Raw genomic sequence first — 20,916 nt, 5'->3', positions numbered from 1 at the left:
TCCCAGTACTCCAGAGAAAGAGAACAGGAATGTAAAAGTTATTTCTCAACAAATGTTAACATTTAGAGACTGTTTTGTATTTTCTTAGTTTGTCTTTGTCTGACTTAAAAACTTGTTTAATGATGTAAAACATTCCAAGATGCCTAAGTGTCAAGTATGGCGAAGGTAGCATCATGATGTGGAGCTAGTTCACTGTCAATAGGACTGATTCAGATGGACTAATGAAGAAGGAAAACTCAATTATTTAAATGTCACTTTGAAACAAAAAGAGAAGACAAATAAAGCAGAATGAGGTGAATTAGGGTATTTCTGCAATAAATTAAAGATTGTGAATTATTTAACAAAAACTGTAAGTCTGGTGAAATTTTGGTCAAAATAAGCTTGTTCTTCCTTCAGTAAAGTTACTCGCAGAGAGAAGAGTATCCAGAAATTTTACTCAAGTAAGCGTAGCGATACTTCAAATCTTGGCTTCATAAAAAGAAAACAAAACATCACTCTAATGTATTCATTTTAAACTCAGAAGCACATTTACAATAGCTTGGCTATTTTGACAACAGCAGAAAGTCATACGAAATATGTGAAAATGATGTTGCAAACTAGAAAAAAAAAAGTAAAATAAATTTTAACTACTATAAAATGAAAGTTGAAAGTTGATCTACCATTGCGTCTAATCATAGACATGACCCACCATTACGTCCTGACGTATTACGTCCTTACGCACTTACCAGGCGGAAGAAAACGTAGTTCCCATCAACCCTGTCTCATGTAGGCAAGATTTTAATAATTTAGCTACTTTCTAACGTGCTCTTGTTAAGATACATTGTCTCTAATTACTGAAAGTATTGATATTGGATTTGAGAATCGATCTTAAGGCATAAAGGTCTGGAATCGGAAGTATCAATATTTCAGTATCAATCCGCACATCACTAACGGACATTGTGGTAGCTAGCACTCGCTAGCACTAAGTTATCTGTGTTACGTTAAATTAATGCTCTGAGTTGTTCAAGAACGTGTCTAATTTTTCACATCATTACACGCATTTATTCCAAAAGGTTTCTCAAGTTAGTTAGTTAGTAAGTTACCGGAGTACAAGTTTTAGTCCTCCAGCTCTGTTCATGATTTATTTGTAAGAGCAATAAAAGGGGTAAGTCAACATTTTAATCGGCGCTGTAACTTGTGAACTGGTTAAAGTTTCGCCTCCCATCCGGCTCCTTCTCCTCCCCCAGTGACCAGCAGGTGTCTGTTGGAGGTAAAACGGGAGCTCTGTTCCTCTCTGTCCCGGGAAATGAGCCGGAAAATGAGGGGCGGGCCGCCACGCCTCCTTCCCAGGACCCGCTGCACTCCTCTTTCGGCTCTCGGCCGCCTCCCACCTTCTCCATCCGCGATGTTTGAATACAGCTGCGACGTATGAATTTAGGAGGCCGCTTAAACAAGCGGACGGTCTGTCGCTCTTTTGCCGCCCCAAAAAACTCACTCTGTCCTTCATTCAAAGTCAATCTGCTTTCAGCTCCTGGTCAAAGGCTTTGTCAACAGCTTTAAACCCAATAATATTCTCTCCTTAATTCTACAACTGAGTAAATGTTGGAGGATTATCATTAGCTGAGTTTCCATTGACCATATAATTACGCAATTTGACATTTTGAAAACAAATCCGCTTTTTGGGAACATGCCAATTTTTAAAAAATTTTTTTTTTTTTTTTTTTTTTTTTTTTTTTTGTAAAAAAAGGTTTTTGGCCATACCGAAATTTATGTATTTCGCAAAAACTGCGATGGAAGCACTTTTTTCTCATCACATGAGTCACATGATCAGTAACCGGAAGTTGCTCCTGCCAAAAACCAAGAAGAGGAAGACCACTGGAAGTAGTTGGAGGATTATGTTTTTTTTAACGACTTAAAGAGTGAACAAACTTTTTCACGTGTGATTTTAATTTGTTATTTAATGGAAATACCACAATCATAATATTTTTCGGTACTGGTGGAACATTTACAACATTTTGCACACATTTGTAGTGTAAATGCAGCTACTAAACAAACACAAGATCTGTTTGGTCTCATTAGTAAACTTAAAAGTGTCATGAAATGTAGGTTATTCAGTTATCTTATAACTAAAGATAACTGAATAAAATTTTGATCAAATAAATTTTATAACATTTTAAAATCTGCTCCTACATTGTGTGAATTTCCAGACAAACTCAGACACAAGCAGCCATGTTTGTTCAGACACAGTTAAAGGAGCGTATCCCTGTTTTGTTAAAACAACATGAATAATTGATTCTCAGCTGAAATCAAGTTGCCGCGTGATGTCAGCTCATCCCTCCATTTAACTCCCATTTGAAACTCGAGCCGCCATTGAGCTCCTAAATGTGTGAAAAGCCACCTGTAATGACTGTCAAATACAATCTGTATCTCTGCTGGTGAGCGTGACCCCATTGTGGCCTATAGAGGGCTCCCGGGGGACTGTGTGTGTGTGTGTGTGTGTGGTTTTAGTGTGAAGTGTGTGTGCTCAGCCAGCAGCAAGCAGAAGGTTGTCTGACACTGATTTGTAAAGGGAGACAATGCGGCTCATTGACCTGCCCTGATCCACTGTCTGCTGCACACACTGCGGCCGGCCCTCTGCAGCAGCTACACTTTAAACACGGCGGCAGATTGCCAAGAGAGGAGAGGAGAGGATGATGGGAGACAGGTTGCTTTGACAATAAAACACACAGAGGAAGAAAAATAATCAAAACAAATGGTGAAAAACATAAAAATTAATTTCTCTGGATGGATGGATGGATGGATGGATGGATGGATGGAGGATGGATGGATGGATGGATGGATGGATGGATGGATGGATGGATGGATGGATGGATGGATGGATGGATGGATGGATGGATGGATGGATGGATTACTTTTTTAAATTTGAAACCTGATATGATCCTTTTAGATGGAAAATACTTTTTATTTTCCATTATTATTATTCTATTTTTTTCTCCAAAAAATAACATTTTTGTTAATTTGTCTACTTTGTACTATAATGTACTTATACTGATTGTACGTTGATGGATGAAAATGACTAACTCTTGATGTGCATTTCTTTTGAAATAATAAAAACAAAGTGGATGAAGATCGGAGCTTTGAGGAACACCTCAAGTGTTTTACATTTATGAAACAAAGTAGTTGCAGGTTCTCTAACAGTGTTAGTTTACTATAATTTTCACCTCTTTTTTATTTGCTTTATTTGCTTTAGGGTGGGATCATTTGGACCATAGAGGTTAAACTCTTTCGTTACATTTATTTTCTGTTGGATAAGTTTCACAGCTTTCCAGTCTGACACTAAGATTGACCTTTTTTTGGGAATATCTGAGACATCCATCAACCCCTCCAGCGTTTGACGTGCTTTTCTTCTCCCTCACGTTGTAAACAAACACCCACCACCTTTTGTCATCCATGCCCATTGTCAGAGTCTGGAGATGACCTTTTCTTTCCTTTTCCTTCCTTCTCTCTTTCACCGTCGACGACAAGCTGTTGCTCGCTCCCTGCGGTCACTCCCTCTCTTGTCTGCTCCTCTTCGCTCCTCCCCTCGCTCTCCGTCTCCTTCTCCCCACCTGTTGAGCAGACCGTATTGTTTCTTCCTATTATATTCTGTATCTCATGAGGGTCCACGCCTCCTTTCCGTCACTCCCTCCGTTTTTCTCCCTGCTGGTATAAAAATCTGGGAGAGAAGTGAGGAGTGATGAAGAGTTGTCACATTTTTCCAAACTTCTAGCTTTCCAAATTTCTTTCTTTTCGTCTTGGAAGTGTTTCCGCAGCAGATGGACCAGGCGCTTCCTGTGTCTCTATGGTGTGAGGAGTCAGAGGAGGATCAGGGTGAACCTCAAGGTAAATTTATCATTTATTGTTTATCAATTATCACAATGAATTTCTTATGATGAAACTTCTGAGTGATTGTTGTCACAATAAACCCCAAAGTTACCACTTTACAATAAGGCTTCCCTTATAGATGACATAGTAATTCATCTCTAAACACTTCAGAAATCATTAATAACTGCTTATTATGAATCTATTAAGGCTAAATCTACCGGTTTCTTGCCAAATAGTGAGCCAAGTATTCACTTATATATTTTATTTAAAGTTGCTATACTAAACATTTCAGATTCAATAATAAGTATTTGTAGACATACATTTTTAGCAAATAATCTCCCTTAATTAATGCAGTTATTACTGATTTATAAAGTGTTTATATGCATCAATAGCATAAACTATTTATTAGCTATCTGTAAAGTTGTAACTTGCAAAGTTGTAACTTTTATTAGCATATAGTCTCCTTCTTTAGGTTGGAGCACATTTTTAGCTTGAAGCTAATTATTTAGCTTTATATATTGCATCCATATATTAACAAAATATTTAGTTTATAACTAAATCTGTAGCTTGCTAACAGAATCTTTAGTATATGAACTAAATATTTAACTTGTTAATGAAATGTTTAAATTGAATCTAAATATATAGTTTTCTAACTCAATATTTAGTGTGCTTACTAAACATTAGCTTGCTAACTAAGTATTTAGTTTATTAACTAAATATTTAGTTCATTAACTATATATTTGGCATGAACTTCATGGTGAAAATATGACTTTGAAAAATGAGCCTCCATTTTTTTCTTTTATAACCGGTTAAATAACCCAAATTATTGCTGTTTATTTTTGGCTGTAACTTTACAATTGGTTCCCTTATTTATTGCTACGTAACATAAAATATCATGATAAAACTTTAACTTCATGTCGGCCATTTCTGCCTGGAGGCCAGAGCAGCAGCAGGGGCTCGCCTCAGCTCCGAGCCCGCTGGGACCCCTCCGTGTCGGGGCATCGAGTGATCCAGAGGCTGCTCCACCTGGAGGGGCGCTACATGCCCTCCATGCTCTACGTCACGCTCATCCAGCGGGATCCGCAGCGCCGGGAGGAGATCGCCAAGTGGGCCCTGGAGGTGGGAAACTCTCTGATGGCCCCACTTCCTAACTTTACTCATGGTTCAAATAGAGAGTTTTTATGGAACAGGATTAGAGCCACTGGGGCAAAAAAATAATTCTGACTTTAATCAGATTTTTTTTTCTGAATTCTTACTTTAATTTTCTGAGATCAAAGTTGGAATTCTGTTTTTCCGTGGTTTTTGCTTCCTGTGACTGAAATGTTGATCTTTCTCCTGTGCAGGTTTGCTGTGACTGTGGATGTGACGAGGCCGTCTTCCCGCTGTCTGTCTCCCTCATGGACAGGTACCTGTCTGCCTACCTGTCCCTGCCTGTCTCACCGTTCTGCCTGGCTGCAGGATGCATCCTGATCGCCTCAAAGCTCACAGAGTGTGAAACCGTCACCGCTGACGCCCTCTGCACAGCGGCCGAGTTCAGCTTCCAGCCTTCAGACCTGAGGGTGGGATGGATGGATGGATGGATGGATGGATGGATGGATGGATGGATGGATGGATGGATGGATGGATGGATGGATGGATGTTTCTTTTTTATTACAAAATACAATAAAATTTAGTTTTATTGGTTGGTTGGATGTTTTATTGGTTGGTTGGATGGTTGGATGTTTTATTGGTTGGTTGGATGTTTTACTGGTTGGATGTTTTACTGGTTGGTTGGATGGTTGGATGTTTTTTTGGTTGGTTGGATGTTTTACTGGTTGGATGTTTTACTGGTCAGTTGGTTGGATGGTTGGTTGGGTGTTGTTTTGGTTTCTTGACTCGTTGGTTCTGATTGGTCCATCAGGAGATGGAGCGCGTCGTCCTCGCCGCGCTGCGCTGGGACTCGGCAGCAGTGACTCCTCAGGACTTCCTGCCACATTTTCTCTCCTCCATGGAGGAACAAGGAGAGTCTGAGCTGGTTTCCATGCTAAGGCGGCACAGCGACACCCTGGCTGCCCTCTGCGTCTGTGACTCCCGTTTTCTGGGAGCCCCTCCCTCACTTATTGCTGCAGCGTCCCTGAACTGTGCACTGCGAGGTCTGGGCAGCAAGGCGTCGCCTCAGCGGGCCGCCATGAGCGAGACCCTAGCCGAGCTGTGCCAGACGGATCCGGTAAGAACTTCTTGATCCTGTACTACAATGTTTGGTGGGTGTAATATTAAGTATTTTAATGTAATTTTTTTGTTGTTTTGTTTTTAAAGTAAATGTTTTGGGATTTTTATTTTTAAAGTGACATTTTTGTTTGCTTGTTGGTGTGGAAAGTACTTTTTTATGTTGCTAAAATAATTTTATTTTACTTTTTTCAAAGTAATGCTTTTTTGTTGGTTGGTTTTTAAAGTGATGTTTTTTTGTTTGTGTTTAAAGACATGTTTTTGTTGGTTTGTTTGTTTTTAAAGTGACCTTTTTTGTGTGTTTTCCCCTCCAGGCGGTGTTGCAGTGCTACAGCGAGATGATCGAGTTTTCCCTCAGGCAGCGGCTGCAGAGCGGACTGCAGCCCGGTCCCACTGAGAAGGACGAGGAGGTGGAGAACGAAAGGCCCGGGACGCCGACCGACATGAGAGAGATTGATTTCTAAACATTTAATCAAACAAACCCTTTAAATCCATCAGTGAAACTGATATAAATCCATTATGAGCTTAACATGTGCTAATTTAACTTCCTAATTTATTTGATGTCTTATTTATTTGTGAGCAATGCACTATGTGCCATGTATGTTATGTTATGTGCCAGTTATGTATGTTAATTTTATTGTATGCATTGGTGTTGATTTGATGTTTCATATTTATGTCTTTATTTATAATCATGTGCAATTGTTCACTCTTCTTTGGTGTTAATTTATTATGATTTGCCATAACTTTATGCTTTTGAAAAATAGAAGAAAATGGCAATAAATATATTTTTAAGACATTGAACAAGGGGATGAAAATTACTCTTGATATCAAGGATATGGAACGGAAATAATATTGGAATATCCTAATAAAAATATTAAACTAGACCGTCTCTATTCCCTCTCAAGGAGATGTTTCAGAGTTTCTCAACATTTTTGTTAAAATATTGAGCTACTGTCCTACAGGAGGGGAAATTCAGGTGTACAAGCAGCAAGCTACAGATAAATGAAGGAATACATCTTCAAAAATACTAAAAAAAGAAACATAGTAACAGACTGTACCTTCAGAACACATTTACATTGCAAGAAAAAATAATGTTGGATTGCTACTGAAAACAACATACTCAGATCAAAAATAAATGTACAACTGGGTAGAATAATAATAAAAATACATGTACAACACATGTATATTTGTGGATAGAAAAATAGCAACAAACTAATTACAAGAAATTAAAATATGACCGCAAATAACAGCAGGGATGTTACTCGAATAGTCTGTTTCAGTGTGTTATTTATTTATATGGTGATTTATGACACTAGCATATAACAGATACGCTGTTGTCTTTATTTTGTTTACCTTCAAGACAGTAAACTTGTTTGGATGTAATTTAAATTAAATACTCAACTGCTTTCCATACAACTACTGGGAGAAAGTAGTGATGCTTTCGCGTGATGATGACATCCTCGTTTTTCTAAACCTCAGTATTTTTCTCAACCAGATAACCTAGTTTTGACAAAACTAAAACATAAATATCTGATTATTTAATCATATAATTAATTTTGCGTTGATCAAATGTCTATTTATCTATAATAATGCTAATCATTACAAAGATTATTGATACTAATATCATAGACAAGAGCTGAGATCTTTATTTCCGTGTGTACTTGAAGACAGCACGTTAAAACTGTGCTGCATTCTGGTGACGTGCTTCATATCCGGGCAAACACAGATTCGTGGATTTTAAAACTATACATGCGGTAAGAAATTAGGCTTTTAGTGTATTATGTAACGATACTAGACCTGTTTTTAATTGTGGTTCTAATTTAGATTAAAGTTCCAGTTACATTTGGATTTTTAAAGAAGAAGGGGGAGGCTAAATTGGGGCTACGTGGGTTGACTTTGCTAGACTTTTCTACATCTTCCTGCTACTACTAGCATGAAATTGTAAGGAAAATCCTTTTAAAATGAAACAGAAAATAGACATGGATGATATATTTCCGACTATTTTAGTCGACCAGTACAGCAGAAACATCCGCGTTTGTTTTACTTGACGCCCCATTTTTACATCCGTGTTGTTCTGGCTTTAGCTATTTAGCTTAACCGTTAAAAACAAACATCTCAAACGATATTTTAACGACTGTACACTCCGTTTACAATATTCTAATAGACTAACCGTTATATTTAGTTTCTCCCGACAGCTTGAAGGTGAATAAATCATAACATCTTATAGGAGTAAATGTTTTTAGAAAAGGGTTAATATAATTTAACATTAAAACGACATATATCCTTCACAATTAATCTGAAAAAGTAAAATGGTTAGAGGGATGTGTGAATACATAACTAACTAAAAAAGGTAAATAATTTACTGAAGAGTGAAAACAGTATTCGCTCCAGTCTCATAGGACAGTATGTAATAAATAATAAACAAAACGTATTGATATATAATTGGATAATTGTATGTAACTTTTATTTAAAAAAATATTTTTTCTTATAATTGTCACCTTGTTGTGACACTGCTAAGTTGTGAAAAGATTGATGTCCTCCAGCTCCCTACCTAAAACAACCAATCAGAGCCAGGAGGCGGGTCTTAGTTCTGTCAATTATCTTTGTGTATTCTGCTAAATGTGCTAATGGCAGAGAAACAACTTATCCTTTCATAAAAACTGTTTATCCACTGTCATTGATGGCTATACTAACTAGCTTTAGCATTCAGGACTGAGCCACAAGAGATTGTGATTGACAGCGATAAGACCCACCTCCTGACTTTGATTGGTTGTTTCTAGTTGGCACTAGGAGAAAGCAGAGGAGCTCCATCTTTTCTGTTTATCTGCCTCATGGTCACGACGTGGTGACAGTTTCAACAAATATTTTCTTATAAACATCCCAGCCTGGCAAAGAAATTCAAAAACACAACACTCAAAGAACACCAGTAAAACACGGTGGTGGCAGCACGATGACCTGGAGCTTAGGTTTTTTTCAGCATGAATTTTGACCCAAACTTTCAGGTGTTTGCTGTATTAGCATGTAGAAAAGGCTAATTGGTGTTCTCTTTGCAGGAGGATGAACTTGAAACCTGCCTGGCTGCTGCTTCTGTTCATCTCTGCAGCAGTTTGGTCCGTTCCCATCGACCGAAATGAAGCTGAGCAGGACCAGAAGCAGGAAGCGCAGGAGGAGAACATGGTGAGGCGCGGGGAAATGTCCTGATGTGAGCTTTCACTCTGGTTTCTGCTGGTTGTAACCGCAGCTGTCCTGCATTTCAGGACACGGGTCTGTACTACGACCGGTATCTCAGGGAGGTGATCGAGGTTTTGGAGACTGACCCACACTTCAGAGAGAAACTGCAGACAGCAAACACCGAGGACATCAAGGTGACTCTCTACATGGTTCTGGGCTGTAAAACTGTTTCAGAATTGTTATGCAAATATTTTTAATTTGGTCTCAACTAGAGCTGGAACGATTAATCAAATTAATGGTGATCAATCGATTATAGGAGTGTCGCAATAAGAAATTTACCTGGATGATAAATTATCCAATAAATTATCACAATAAACAATAATATTGTTGTTTTGAGACCATTTTCAAATAATTTAATGACATAAAAATGCAAAAAAACTTTGTCAAAGATCAGTAAGCTAACAAAACATTCTAATGAATATTTAACACTGGAAGACATTTTAATTAACCGAAATAAATAGACAAAGCAAAAGAAACAACAAATAAAATGAAAAATTGTCCTGAAGACTGAAAACTTTTATCACACAGTTTTTGATAGAAAGCTGTTTATATTGCTTATTGAGACAGACCTAATCAATTATTGAAATATTCACATCCTTTTGAATTTTCCGCGTTTCCACAAACATTACATTTGTTTACATATTTAAAAAAGGAATTGAATTGTTTATTTGCATCTTTTAATGTATTTCTAAATTATATAAATGGTTAAATGAAAAATCTGCAAAATGTGCCATTTTTTTATTTTTTTATTTGATTAATCGGTTAATCGTCAGAATAATCAGTTTCTAAAGTAATTAGTTGCAGCGGTTTCCAAACAGACATTATTCATTATTCTCGACTCCATTTGAAGCCGTAAAGCGTTGCTGCTGAACTGTTGTTTCGTGCTCTGCCTGCAGAACGGGCGGCTCAGCAAGGAGCTGGACCTGGTCGGCCATCACGTCCGGACCCGGCTGGACGAGCTGAAGCGTCAGGAAGTTTCTCGCCTCAGGATGCTGCTGAAGGCCAAACTGGACAGCGCCAACACACAGAGTGAGAGGATTTACTGTTTATTTATTATCCCACATATTTAGGGCCATTTAAAACTTGGCAGCAGATTTATGCAGCATTTTGGGAAAATTGTAGTCAACGACTTTACAGAAGAGCTGTGGATTCAACACGTTGGAATGACACAGCTTTTCATGAACTGTGTGAATCTGTGAGCTGCACAATGTCTGAGAAAAACCCAAAAACAAACCATCACCCTCGTACCACTTCCTGTCGTCTCTTTTGTTGTTTCCACCAGTAGTAACATCCGGTTGATCATGTGACGTGATGTGAGAAAAGTTTTTTGATACTCCTGAAAAATCACCTTATCTTAGCGCAAAAAAACTTTTTATCGCTAAAATTTAGTTTGTTTTTTAAATTGCCATGTTTCCATTAAGCACATTTATTTTTGTTGTTTAAATTTGTGTAATTTTACGGTTAATGGAAACGCAGCTGCTGTTAATAACAGATCAGAAACAGAGAAGAGACGATATTAACACTTTGTCATGATTTCCTTGAGCTATTTTTGCCTCTTTAGTCCACTAAGAACTGAGATCTGCATTCAGTTTCTGATTGGTTGGTACGGTTCAGGTCTGCAGATGGATCACGCCTCGTTGCTGAAGCAGTTTGAACACCTGGACCCACACAACCAAAACACCTTCGAGGCCAAAGACCTGGAGCTGCTCATCTCCACCGTAAGAAGCTGCAGCAGTGACTTCACGCGTTCTTCCTTTCTCACATCTGACCTCTCACCTCTCTCCTCATCCAGGCCACTAAGGATTTGGAGAACTACGACGCGGAGAGGCACGAGGAGTTCAAGCGCTACGAGATGCTGAAGGAGCACGAGAGGCGCGAGTACCTGAAGGGCCTGGACCAGGAGAAGAGGGAGAAGGAGGAGAAACGACTGCAGGAGCTGAAGGAGAAACACCGGCAGCATCCTAAAGTCAACGCGCCGGTGAGTGGCGGAAACCGCCGTCTTCAGCCGTTTGTTTCCACGGCGATGATGGGATGTTGACGCTGATGTTTCTAACAATCAGGGCAGCGTCGCTCAGCTGCGGGAGGTTTGGGAGGAAACGGATGGGCTGGATCCTAAAGAGTTCAACCCCAAAACTTTCTTCAAACTACATGGTAGCTTAACCTTTGAACTTCTATTTGTTTTTTCCTTTTTTTTTAATTAAAAAAAAATAATTTTATTCATTTATTTATGATTTTACTTTTAGTGCAGAAACTTTTTATTGAAAAATACGAGTTCTTTCGAAATTAACTGTTATCCTTTTACTTTTTTGCTTAAAAAAAAAATTCATTTATTTTTATTTATGATTTTAACTTTTGTTTTACTGCAAAAACCATTTGTTGAAAACATTAGTTTTTTTTTTCAAAGTTCCCGTTTAAATTATGTTTTCTTCTTTTTCTTCCTATTTAAGAATAGAAAAATATAAAAAATGTTTATTTTATTTCTATTTAATATTTATTTTTGTATTAATTTATTGTTGAAGTTTCTCAAAATACATCGCTTCGGCCAAAACAAAAAGAACCTGATCCCAGGGCAAAACTTTTGATTGAAAAACCTGAAATTTTTCAAATTTGGGGTGTAACTTCTATTCTTTTTATTATATTTAAAAATTTATATTTTTTAAATAAAATTTTCCTTTTTAGTTGCAGTTTTTCATTTTAAAAAAATACATTTTAAATATTATTGTGTGTTTTATTTTGTATTTGTTTTTTCTTCTATTTAATGCTGATAAATCCAGTCTGATATAAACAGTTTCTATATCCACTCTGCCTCACTAGACACAAATGAAGACGGAGTTTTAGATGAGCAGGAATTAGAGGCTCTTTTCACCAAAGAGGTTTGAAATCCTTCAGTTTTTTTCTTGTAATTTTAAAAATCACATGTTTAAAAATGCACCTGTTCTCAGAATAGCTGCTCACGTCTTTCAACATGTAGCTGGAGAAAGTCTACGACCCAAAGAACGAGGAAGACGACATGATGGAGATGGAGGAAGAGAGGCTGCGGATGAGGGAGCATGTCATGAAAAATGTCCGTCTCTTTCTTCTGCTTTGCTTTTCCCGGTTTTCCCTCGTTTTGCTTTGACTAACGCAGATCGTCTGCTTGTGTTTTAACAGGTGGATTTAAATAAAGATCGCCTCGTCAGCCTGGAGGAGTTCCTCAAATCCACGGAGAAGAAGGAGTTCAGTAATCCCAAAGAGTGGGAGGTAACGGTGGATTAGCGTGTGAAGAAGTTAAAATAATAATTTAACTCAAACTTGTTGCTTTTATGAATACATTTAGTTATAAATTCTCTTCTTTCCTCCCAAAATGATAAAACATGCACTAAAATATAGATATTAGAAACAGGTGATATTTTCTTAAAAACTTAAAGCAAGATTTTGTAGTATTTATTGTAGTACTCATTAAAGAGACAATAAAAAGTATTCAGATCTTCTTTTCAGTCTTTTTTAGGCAACTGTGGTCAAACATATTGTCGTCCATTTTCCCATTTTATTGATTTTCTAGCAGGGAAAAACAGTATAAATAACAGTTTTGATGGCCTGCACTGCAAAAACAAAATCTGGCCAAGTGCGTTTTGGTCTAGTTTCTAGTGCAAATATTTTAGTAAACTTGAAATAAAGAAAACTAATTCAGAAGTAATTTTTCAGCAAGTTATAAGATCTTCTTTCAAGTGAATAATTTCTTAGTGAAAAACTACATGTTTCATTAGCAGATAAATTCACTGTGAAAAAGACATTATTCCCATGTTATAAGTGAAATAATATGGGAATAATGTCTCCCCATATAAAACAGTGGATCAATCCCGACTAGAGTTTTACAGAATCCCGGACGAGCCCCCAAATTTTTTAAAACATCATTGAGACACAAAATTGAGATAGAAATTAGCATTATTGCTAGGCTAGCTGTGCCACATTTTTCTGGATGATAAATTGTCCCAGAAGTTATCACAATAAATGATAATATTGTTGTTTTGAGTCCATTTTCTAGCAAGAACATTTCTTGAAGCACAATAAATGTAAATTTGTAACAAACATTTAAACACTGGAACTGGAAGACATTTTGATATATAAAATAAATCAACAAAACAACAGAAACGACAAATAAATGAATTATGAGGTCTCTGAAAACAAAATTGTCCTTAAAAAAAGGACTGGCTGAAATCAAGGCACCAGACTGAAAATGACAGTAAACCATGTAAATGAAAATTGTTTGATTTGTACCAATTATTTTGTATTTACCATTTCCTTGGTTTTTCACAGACACTGGACGCTAAACCGCTGTACACCGAGGAAGAGCTGCAGCGATTCGAAGCTGAGCTGAGGGACAAAGAGGAGGAGCTAAAGAGGAAAGCGGAGACTCTTCGTCAGGAGCAGGAGCTGCTGAGGGAGAGAGGCAAAGCCCTGGAGGCGCAGAAAAGAGAGTATCAGCAGGTAAATGTTGAAGAAAACTAAAGAACTTGAATGGGAGTCAAGAATCTGTGTTAATAATTCAAAATGTTAATTTTTTTCTACTTCCAGGCCGTTTTAGAAATGTCCCAGAGACAGAAACAGCAGCAGGAAGCTGGCAACGGGCAGCCGCCTGCTGGTCTGAACGGACAGCTGCAGTTTCAGCCACAAACACACAAACCTGAAGGTGAAGCTCATTGATGGCTGCGTTTCCGATACCGATGTGCCCAAATCTCTGTCTATATTCTGCTAATGTCAAAAAAAACCCCACACAATTTACCTTTTGTGGATATTTAATCATTTTGTTCATGTGATAAATCATTAAAAACTATGATATGTTCATGCTAAAGCTCATCATCTATCAGCCAGTCAGGGTAGATGTCGGCGTTTTATTTAGGAATGTAGCAGCTTCGTATGCGGCGTTTTGGGGAAATCGTAGACGGCCATTTTACAGAAGAGCTGTGAAATGACGCACCACTTCTTATGAACTGTGCGATGCTGTGAGCTCCACGTTAAGAAAAAACAAAGAAAAACATCGTCCTCCTCTCGCTTCCTGTCGTCTTCTTTGTCGTTTCCACCAGTAGTAGCATCTTCTACTTGCAGAATAAAATGTTGATACGGCTGAAAAAAATGACCTCATCCCAGCGCAATATGTGTTTTTAGAAACTTGTATTTTTCTATTAAGCAGATTTATATTTGTAATTTTAATTTGCGCCTTCCTATGGTTAATGGAAGCGCAGTTTTGGTTCCAGCTGATTTGGTTTGTTCTGTCGCTGTTGGAGCTCATTAACTGATTCTCCTTCTTCTTCTCCTCACAGAGATCAAGGTTCCTGCTGAAGCCCAAAACAACCTGCCTGCAGAACCTCCTCAAAATCTCCCCATCCACACCTAGAGCAGCGCCCACAGTCAGCCTCACGGCACATACACACACCTACAGGCACATGCGTTTGAGTGAATTTGGAAATAAATAAGTTACATGTTTATAAATTGAGAAAACCCATAACATGTCGTGCTGTGTGTTCATCTCTGTGGTCTATATTAGATTAAGGATTTAAAACACACCAGATTTTAGTGCATGTATGTTCAGGTTTCTTCAGTTTCTGTGAAGTTATTATTTCATGCAATTTTGTCTGTGTGATATAAGAAATAAATCTTTAATTTTAAAACCTCCAGACTGGATTTGTTGAGCTCATATTGTATGTAAGAACTGTTTTATTTTATTATTTAAAGATGAAAATTAAGCAAAACCTGAAATACAGCAGGATTGCCATTTCTTTGACAAACATATTTCAGAAAATTACTATATTTTGTATTTAACCTTAAAAACAAACAAAAAAAAATCCAAAAAGTAGCATTTCATTTTGTAAGATTAGGCTTCTAATTAAAATAACGTCACATTTGTGTCTCTGCTAATCCTCAAATTATACTTGATTTAAATCAAAATTAAATTTAAAATGGTTTATTTTTATTTTTCACAACCGTCTGCATCCTGTGTCTTTTTGTCATTTTTTGCGATTACAAATCAAGATTAAGCAAAAAAAGAAAAAAAAAACGTGTACACGTTGAAATTTAGCATTAATTTGAGATACATTTCCGTGCGTATTCCTCAGACGTATTCATATTTAATATTCCAGCTTTTACGTTTTATTTTAGAATATTAAAAACTGATATTTAGTGAATAATTTCTTTTTAAAATCCTGTTAGAAAAAAAAGGAAAATCGTACTTCCGGGGAAGACAGGAAGTGGAAGCATCAGATCCAACGGAGCGCTTCCTTGTTGCTAGCAGAAGTAAATAAAAAAAGGGGGGAAGTTGCAGCTAAAAATAATCGTGGATTTCACCAGTTATCTGGAAAAAATGCCCCGTGGAAGCGAAATCCCCGAAGGCATCAGGTCGACAGCTGTCGATCTGCACAAAGCTGGGAAGGGCTACAAGTTCATTTCAAAGACTTTAGAGATTCCTCCTTCCACGGTGAGGAGCATTATCGTTAAGTGGAAACGGTTTAACACCGTAGCCACGCTGCCACGAAGTGGGAGACCCTCGAAGGGGAATCCTAGAAGGAAACGGAAAGAAAAGCTGGATGAGGTGAGGAGGATTCAAGGGGAAAGTGGAGCTTTTTTTAGCTGCTCTGATCGTCCGAACAAAGGAAATCACTGCGGTTAAAGAGGCTCTCGCTCACAGATGGTTTTCATCTCTCTCTAGTCAGGGCTTTCCCACGCCTTTTACGCCCCTTGGGCCAAAAAATAGCTTGTGATCTTGCTCAACACAGATTAAAGGTTGGATATTTCATATTTCTTCACTATGAAATGGATTAATTTTGAGATATTTTGCAGGAAGGACAGTTAATAATAGCGATCATCCGTCATCCATTCATGCACATCTGTCATCCAGCTACGTCTTCCCAGCAACCATTCATTTACTTCTTCTTTTAACAGCATTTTCTGACATCTAGAAAAAAAATATTTTAGAAACTATCCATCCATCCACCCGTCTTTCTGATGTTTAGTGAAATCTGCAAATAAACCTTCCAATAATAATCCTGCTTTTATATTTCAAATTGCTGTCATATTTAATGTTTAACCAGAATTTGGGTACAAGATTTACAGTTTTGCCTGAAAGCCCTCTTAAATGTTCAAGTTGAATATGGCTCCTGTTCATAAAAACCGTAGGAAGAGGAAGAGGATTATGACAAAACAAATATATCAGACCTTAATCTCAGAATAATGTCTTTAATTACAGAAAACGGCCACGTGCAAAAAATTATTTAAATCCGAAAAATCAGTTTTCCTCTTAAAGTGATACTTTTGAGAAAAAGTGGGAATTGTGACTCTTATCTTGGTTTGCCCTGTAACGGGTACATTAACAATATTTCCTGCTTGTTTGTGGAAAGCGTTCGACTCGCGTGTGACGTCATTCCTGCTCGGAGTTCCGCTATCAGAGGGAACTTGAACGCACCACCCGGGTTTCTCTATTTTTTTTACGTATATATATGTTTATTTTTTACTTCTCGTTTAATTATAGAAAATAAACTTGTTCTGAAAGGTTTTATGCGTACAAAAAAAAAAAAATTAAATAACCCGGCGTAATAAACTGTGTAAATTCGCACTTCCGTTCTAGGCCGGAAGTTAAAAAACAAACAAACAACGGACCCATAGCGCTTCCTTTTGCTAACAAAAACAGTAAAATAAAAATGGTTCATTTAAATAATAGCTGATTTTTTTTACTAAATTTAAGGGAAATGCCTCGTGGGAACGAGATTCCGGTTCGTGTCAGGTCGGAAATAGTTGCGCTGCACAACGCCGGGAAGGGTTATAAATTAATTTCAAAGACTTTACAGATCCCTCATTCCACAGTTAGAAACATTGTGATCAAATGGAAACGGTTCAATACTGTAGCCACGCTGTCGCGGAAAAGAAAGTATGAAGAGAGGACAAACTGGGAAATCCTGGATGAGGTGAGCAGAAGGATTCACACAGAAAACTGGATATTTTTATTCACTCTGACTGCAAAACAAAGGGGAATAACAGAGACTCTTATTTAATATTCTGCTCCTTTATATAAGATGTTGACTTCTTATTATGATTTCTTGCCTTCTGGGTTAGTGTTTATTGTTTTTCAAGCAGCAGGCAGATATCTTTGCTCAAAATAATTTATACAGCACCATCCATAGTTAAAAATATGAGCAGAAACCTTTTAGAGATGAATTAATGGTAGGCTTATTTTGTGTTGAACCATTTCTCCGTTGATTTAATCACACAATGACAGACCCAGTGATTGAATTCTGGTGATTTTGACAGAAGCAACCATATGTTTTATTTTAAAATCTCCGTATTTCAAACTCTTAACAAGTTGAAGGCCCACAGGATCACAGATCTTCTGCTGTGCTTAACTATAGAGGCATTTTCACATTCTCCCTTTTGTTTCAAACTAAACTCAGAAAAAAATTAAAATTCTCTTTTAAAAAAAAGATTTAAGTCTGACTTATTTCTTTCAAAATGTTGACTTTTTGTGAGGCTTTTTCTCTCAGAAAAACAGTCTAAATTTTGACCAGTTTTGTTTTTAGAATTTTGAAGGGAAAAAATGAAATTCTTTTGTCAGAATTCTGACCTGTTTTACTCAAAATTCTGACATTTTTTGTGAAAGAATTAATTGTTTTCAGTGGCCCTAATTTTCTTCCATAATAAGTGGACTATGTTAGCACACCAATAAATATTCTCTTCATCATTTTGTTAATATCTGGGATTATTTTCTCCATTAAAGAAATGTGTTCTGATTTAATTAACAATTTTCTCATGTTTTTTTTAAAATGTGAGATCACAAAGCTACAGTTAAATAATCCTTCCAGTAGAAAATACATCAGAAATAACTTTTGATTCGGTCTTTTGGTTCCTCAGGCTGATGCTGCTGGTCCTGCTAGTGAAAAAGATGGCGACCCTGATAAGGTAAAGTCAAAACACACGCATGAAAACATTTGATTTGCTTGAGAGTTGAGAGTAATTAATTCTGTTGTCATGTTGAAATGCAGCCGGATCTCCTCAGCAAGGTGCTGCTTGCAGCTGGAAACACCGACTCCAACTCCACTGAATCCAAACCTTCAAAGGAAGAGCTGGAGTCATCCAGACCAACTCTCCACAGCGGAGATAAAGAAATGGTAAAATATGCTTATAAGCACCTTATTAAAGTTTAAGAAGGAAGATTGGTTACTGTGTTTTCTTTTTAAACCCCAGAGAGACTTGAACAGCAGCTGTGAAGAGGGAGACAACACGGGACAGTCCGACTCCGACGAAGATCCGATGGTGTGAAAACTAAATCAAAACGGATTTGTTACAGACATTCAACCCATTGCTTCTCGGTTCTGATAGGATTTCTTCTCTCTGACTTTTAGTCCAGTTTCCTGTTTGCCAGATCAACAGGGGAAGCAGAGGACCAGGAAAGGGTAAAATACATTTATGTAAATAATCATAAAACATTCAAACCCATTGTTTCCTGCATTTCTTTTTGTGTTTTTTAACCACAAGCTTCAGTGTGTTTTCATTGGACACAAACTGGTGCATCATTGTGACGCAACGGAAAAATGAGACCTGGTTTTTACGAAATAAAAATCTGAAAAGTGTGGCGTGCATTTGTATTCAGCCCCTTTTTGTTGCAGTAGGAGTCCCACCTGTGTGTAGTTTAAATCAGTGAAATGCAGCTGTGCTTTTGAGAGAACAAACACATCAGAGAGGTTAGGGAGAAAGATGTGGAGGAGTTTAAACTTTGAACGTGTCTCAGATCTCTGAGAGGACGAACCGACTGCAGATCAACCTGGACATGAGAGGAGCAACCAAGAGGCCTGAAGTAACTGTGGAGGTGGAAGAAAGAACAGCTGCTCACATCAGTGGATGAGAAGAAGAAAACCACTGCATAGCTAACATGGAGAAGAATGAGATCTGATCTTCTCAAATCTCCCTAAACAGACAGAGCTCACAATAAAACATGATGGCCGCCTCATTTATGGCTTGATGTTTCAGTTGGGACAGAAAAGCTGATCAGAACTAATTGGGTTAAAAAATCCAGTTTGACTCGACAAAAGTAGCAGGAAAGCTAAACACAGCAAGAGCTACAATGGAAGGATTGAGATCTAATCATTCTTATTTAAAATGGCCTAGTCAAAGGCCAGACATAAATCATCTGGTAAAAATTGAAAATCACTTTTTACAAATTGTTTGCAAAGAAGAAAAGGCAAAAAACCTTAGTCCTTGTTTGTGCAAAGTTGAAGACAAAAGGTGGTTTTACAAAATGCCGACTCAGGGGTCTGAATACAAATGCTTGGCGACTTTTAGCTTTTGTTTGATTTGTAATTATGCAACATTTATTATTTCTAATGATAAGATTTTTAAAAAATGGCACATTCTGCATATTTTCCATTGAAGCTTTCTCTACATAATATTAGAAATACATTAAAAATTGCAAATAAACAATTCAGTGGAATCAGTCTTTTAAAGCTCATTTAGTCAATCAAGTTTAATTTTCTAGCACATTTATGCAACAAGGCAGTTCAAAGTGCTTCACGTCATAAAAACACAAAAATTAAAAGTAACGAAACAATGTGCAGTCACCGATTTAGATTTTGTTGATTTCCAACATCAAAATAATCAATACACATCAAATATGTTGGTCAATATACAATTTATTATGGTTAAGAATAAACTCTAAACTTTTGGGTTTTTAGCTTTGATTTAAAAGAAATCAGTGTTTCAGCAGTTTTTCAGTTTTCTGGAAGTTTATTCTCATGTTAAATCACAACGTTGTGCTGTCTCTCAGGTTGATCATCCTGGACGAGCTTGTGACACAGAAGATCCAGATGAGGTAACAATTATCATTAATATAATGTTAGTAATAATAATTACATCATCATCCAGATTCAATTCAGAATCCAGATTCTAACTCTTCTGACTCCAAATCTCTAAATTTGGATTTAATGTTGAGCTTCTGGCTGTTTCACATTTTAAAAAGTTTATTTTTTAATTTTTTGAAAGAAAATATAGAAAAAATCCAATGTTTTGTTTGTTTTTAAATCCCAGAAGGATGAGAGCACTGTTGAAGAAGACGGCGACGCAGAACCGTCGGATACAGACGAAGAAGATCCGCTGGTATGAAGTTTTTATTTATGACAGATTTACAGAGATGACCGCATTGAGATCATCGTGACGTTTCTTCTTTCTGACATTTAGGCCAGTTATCTTTTTGGAAGAGCGAGAGAATTGACAGGAGAACATCCACAGCATGAAAAGGTACGGACATGGGAGAAAGAAAGTACAAACACAAAATATTACCAGTTATTTCTGGCCTAATTTTTAGTGTAATTATCTTACTACTTTCAAAATAAGACAAAACTGACTGACGTGAAACTTCTCAGCAAGATACTGGAGCCAAGTAAATAATTCCTTAAAATTGATGAAAAAGTTTCAAATGTTTTGTGATAAGTTTAATAATCTGCCAATGTAACTATTATTTCTTTATCAATATAAAGGAATTATTGACATAAAACAAGTTTCTACATCTTGCTAAATATGACTTATAAGTTAGTTTTCAGTGATTCTTGAGAATAGGGACAAAACAGGTCCTATGGATAAGCACAAAATCTGAATAAAATATACACAAAATATAATTTTTTC

The 20,916-nt window shown here is 37.0% G+C and overlaps 3 protein-coding genes across 5 annotated transcripts in view; all 3 read left to right on the top strand.

Moving 5' to 3' along the window:
* The first annotated feature begins 156 nt into the window (after positions 1-156).
* On the top strand, positions 157-6,755 carry ccndx (cyclin Dx). Its single transcript, XM_015017904.1, has 7 exons — positions 157-165; positions 1,192-1,386; positions 3,792-3,861; positions 4,781-4,962; positions 5,187-5,402; positions 5,744-6,049; positions 6,363-6,755. The coding sequence occupies exons 1-7, from the start codon at positions 157-159 to the stop codon at positions 6,510-6,512; spliced, it is 1,128 nt and encodes a 375-aa protein (XP_014873390.1). The 3' UTR covers positions 6,513-6,755.
* Positions 6,756-7,695: 940 nt separating this feature from the next.
* On the top strand, positions 7,696-14,933 carry nucb1 (nucleobindin 1). The gene is made up of 13 exons (XM_015017915.1): positions 7,696-7,802; positions 9,102-9,225; positions 9,306-9,413; positions 10,176-10,308; positions 10,894-10,997; positions 11,072-11,257; positions 11,340-11,430; positions 12,094-12,152; positions 12,251-12,343; positions 12,430-12,519; positions 13,576-13,746; positions 13,834-13,948; positions 14,580-14,933. Exons 1-13 carry the CDS (start codon positions 7,798-7,800, stop codon positions 14,651-14,653), a joined length of 1,353 nt encoding a protein of 450 aa, XP_014873401.1. The 5' UTR covers positions 7,696-7,797; the 3' UTR covers positions 14,654-14,933.
* A 566-nt stretch (positions 14,934-15,499) lies between these two features.
* The window catches only part of LOC106936729 (uncharacterized), a 14,887-nt gene continuing 9,470 nt past the window's right edge, over positions 15,500-20,916 (top strand). The window contains exons 1-8 of one of the 3 annotated variants that reach the window (XM_015017912.1): positions 15,500-15,844; positions 18,154-18,201; positions 18,285-18,410; positions 18,487-18,555; positions 18,645-18,695; positions 20,063-20,107; positions 20,323-20,391; positions 20,473-20,532. In XM_015017912.1, the coding sequence (XP_014873398.1) occupies positions 15,617-15,844; positions 18,154-18,201; positions 18,285-18,410; positions 18,487-18,555; positions 18,645-18,695; positions 20,063-20,107; positions 20,323-20,391; positions 20,473-20,532 (696 nt within the window). In that variant the 5' untranslated portion in view covers positions 15,500-15,616. Of the gene's footprint in view, positions 15,845-16,906; positions 17,214-18,153; positions 18,202-18,284; positions 18,411-18,486; positions 18,556-18,644; positions 18,696-20,062; positions 20,108-20,316; positions 20,392-20,472; positions 20,533-20,916 lie in introns of those variants that run through there. The other 2 variants (XM_015017911.1, XM_015017913.1) reach the window with 2 other exon arrangements.

The sequence above is a fragment of the Poecilia latipinna genome, unplaced genomic scaffold (genome assembly GCF_001443285.1).
Source record: "Poecilia latipinna isolate Pla-1442-1.1 unplaced genomic scaffold, P_latipinna-1.0 Scaffold2207, whole genome shotgun sequence".
Taxonomy (NCBI): Eukaryota; Metazoa; Chordata; class Actinopteri; order Cyprinodontiformes; family Poeciliidae; genus Poecilia; species Poecilia latipinna.
This window is presented reverse-complemented; position numbering and strand designations above follow the sequence as displayed.

Bases quoted from the DNA above. Each gene is read 5' to 3' on its own strand.
- ccndx (XM_015017904.1), top strand. The intron at 1,387-3,791 runs GTTTGAATACAG...GTGTTTCCGCAG, and splicing joins CCACCTTCTCCATCCGCGAT to CAGATGGACCAGGCGCTTCC. The intron at 5,403-5,743 runs GTGGGATGGATG...TTGGTCCATCAG, and splicing joins TCCAGCCTTCAGACCTGAGG to GAGATGGAGCGCGTCGTCCT.
- nucb1 (XM_015017915.1), top strand. The intron at 11,431-12,093 runs GTAGCTTAACCT...CTGCCTCACTAG, and splicing joins AACTTTCTTCAAACTACATG to ACACAAATGAAGACGGAGTT. The intron at 13,949-14,579 runs GTGAAGCTCATT...TTCTCCTCACAG, and splicing joins ACAAACACACAAACCTGAAG to AGATCAAGGTTCCTGCTGAA.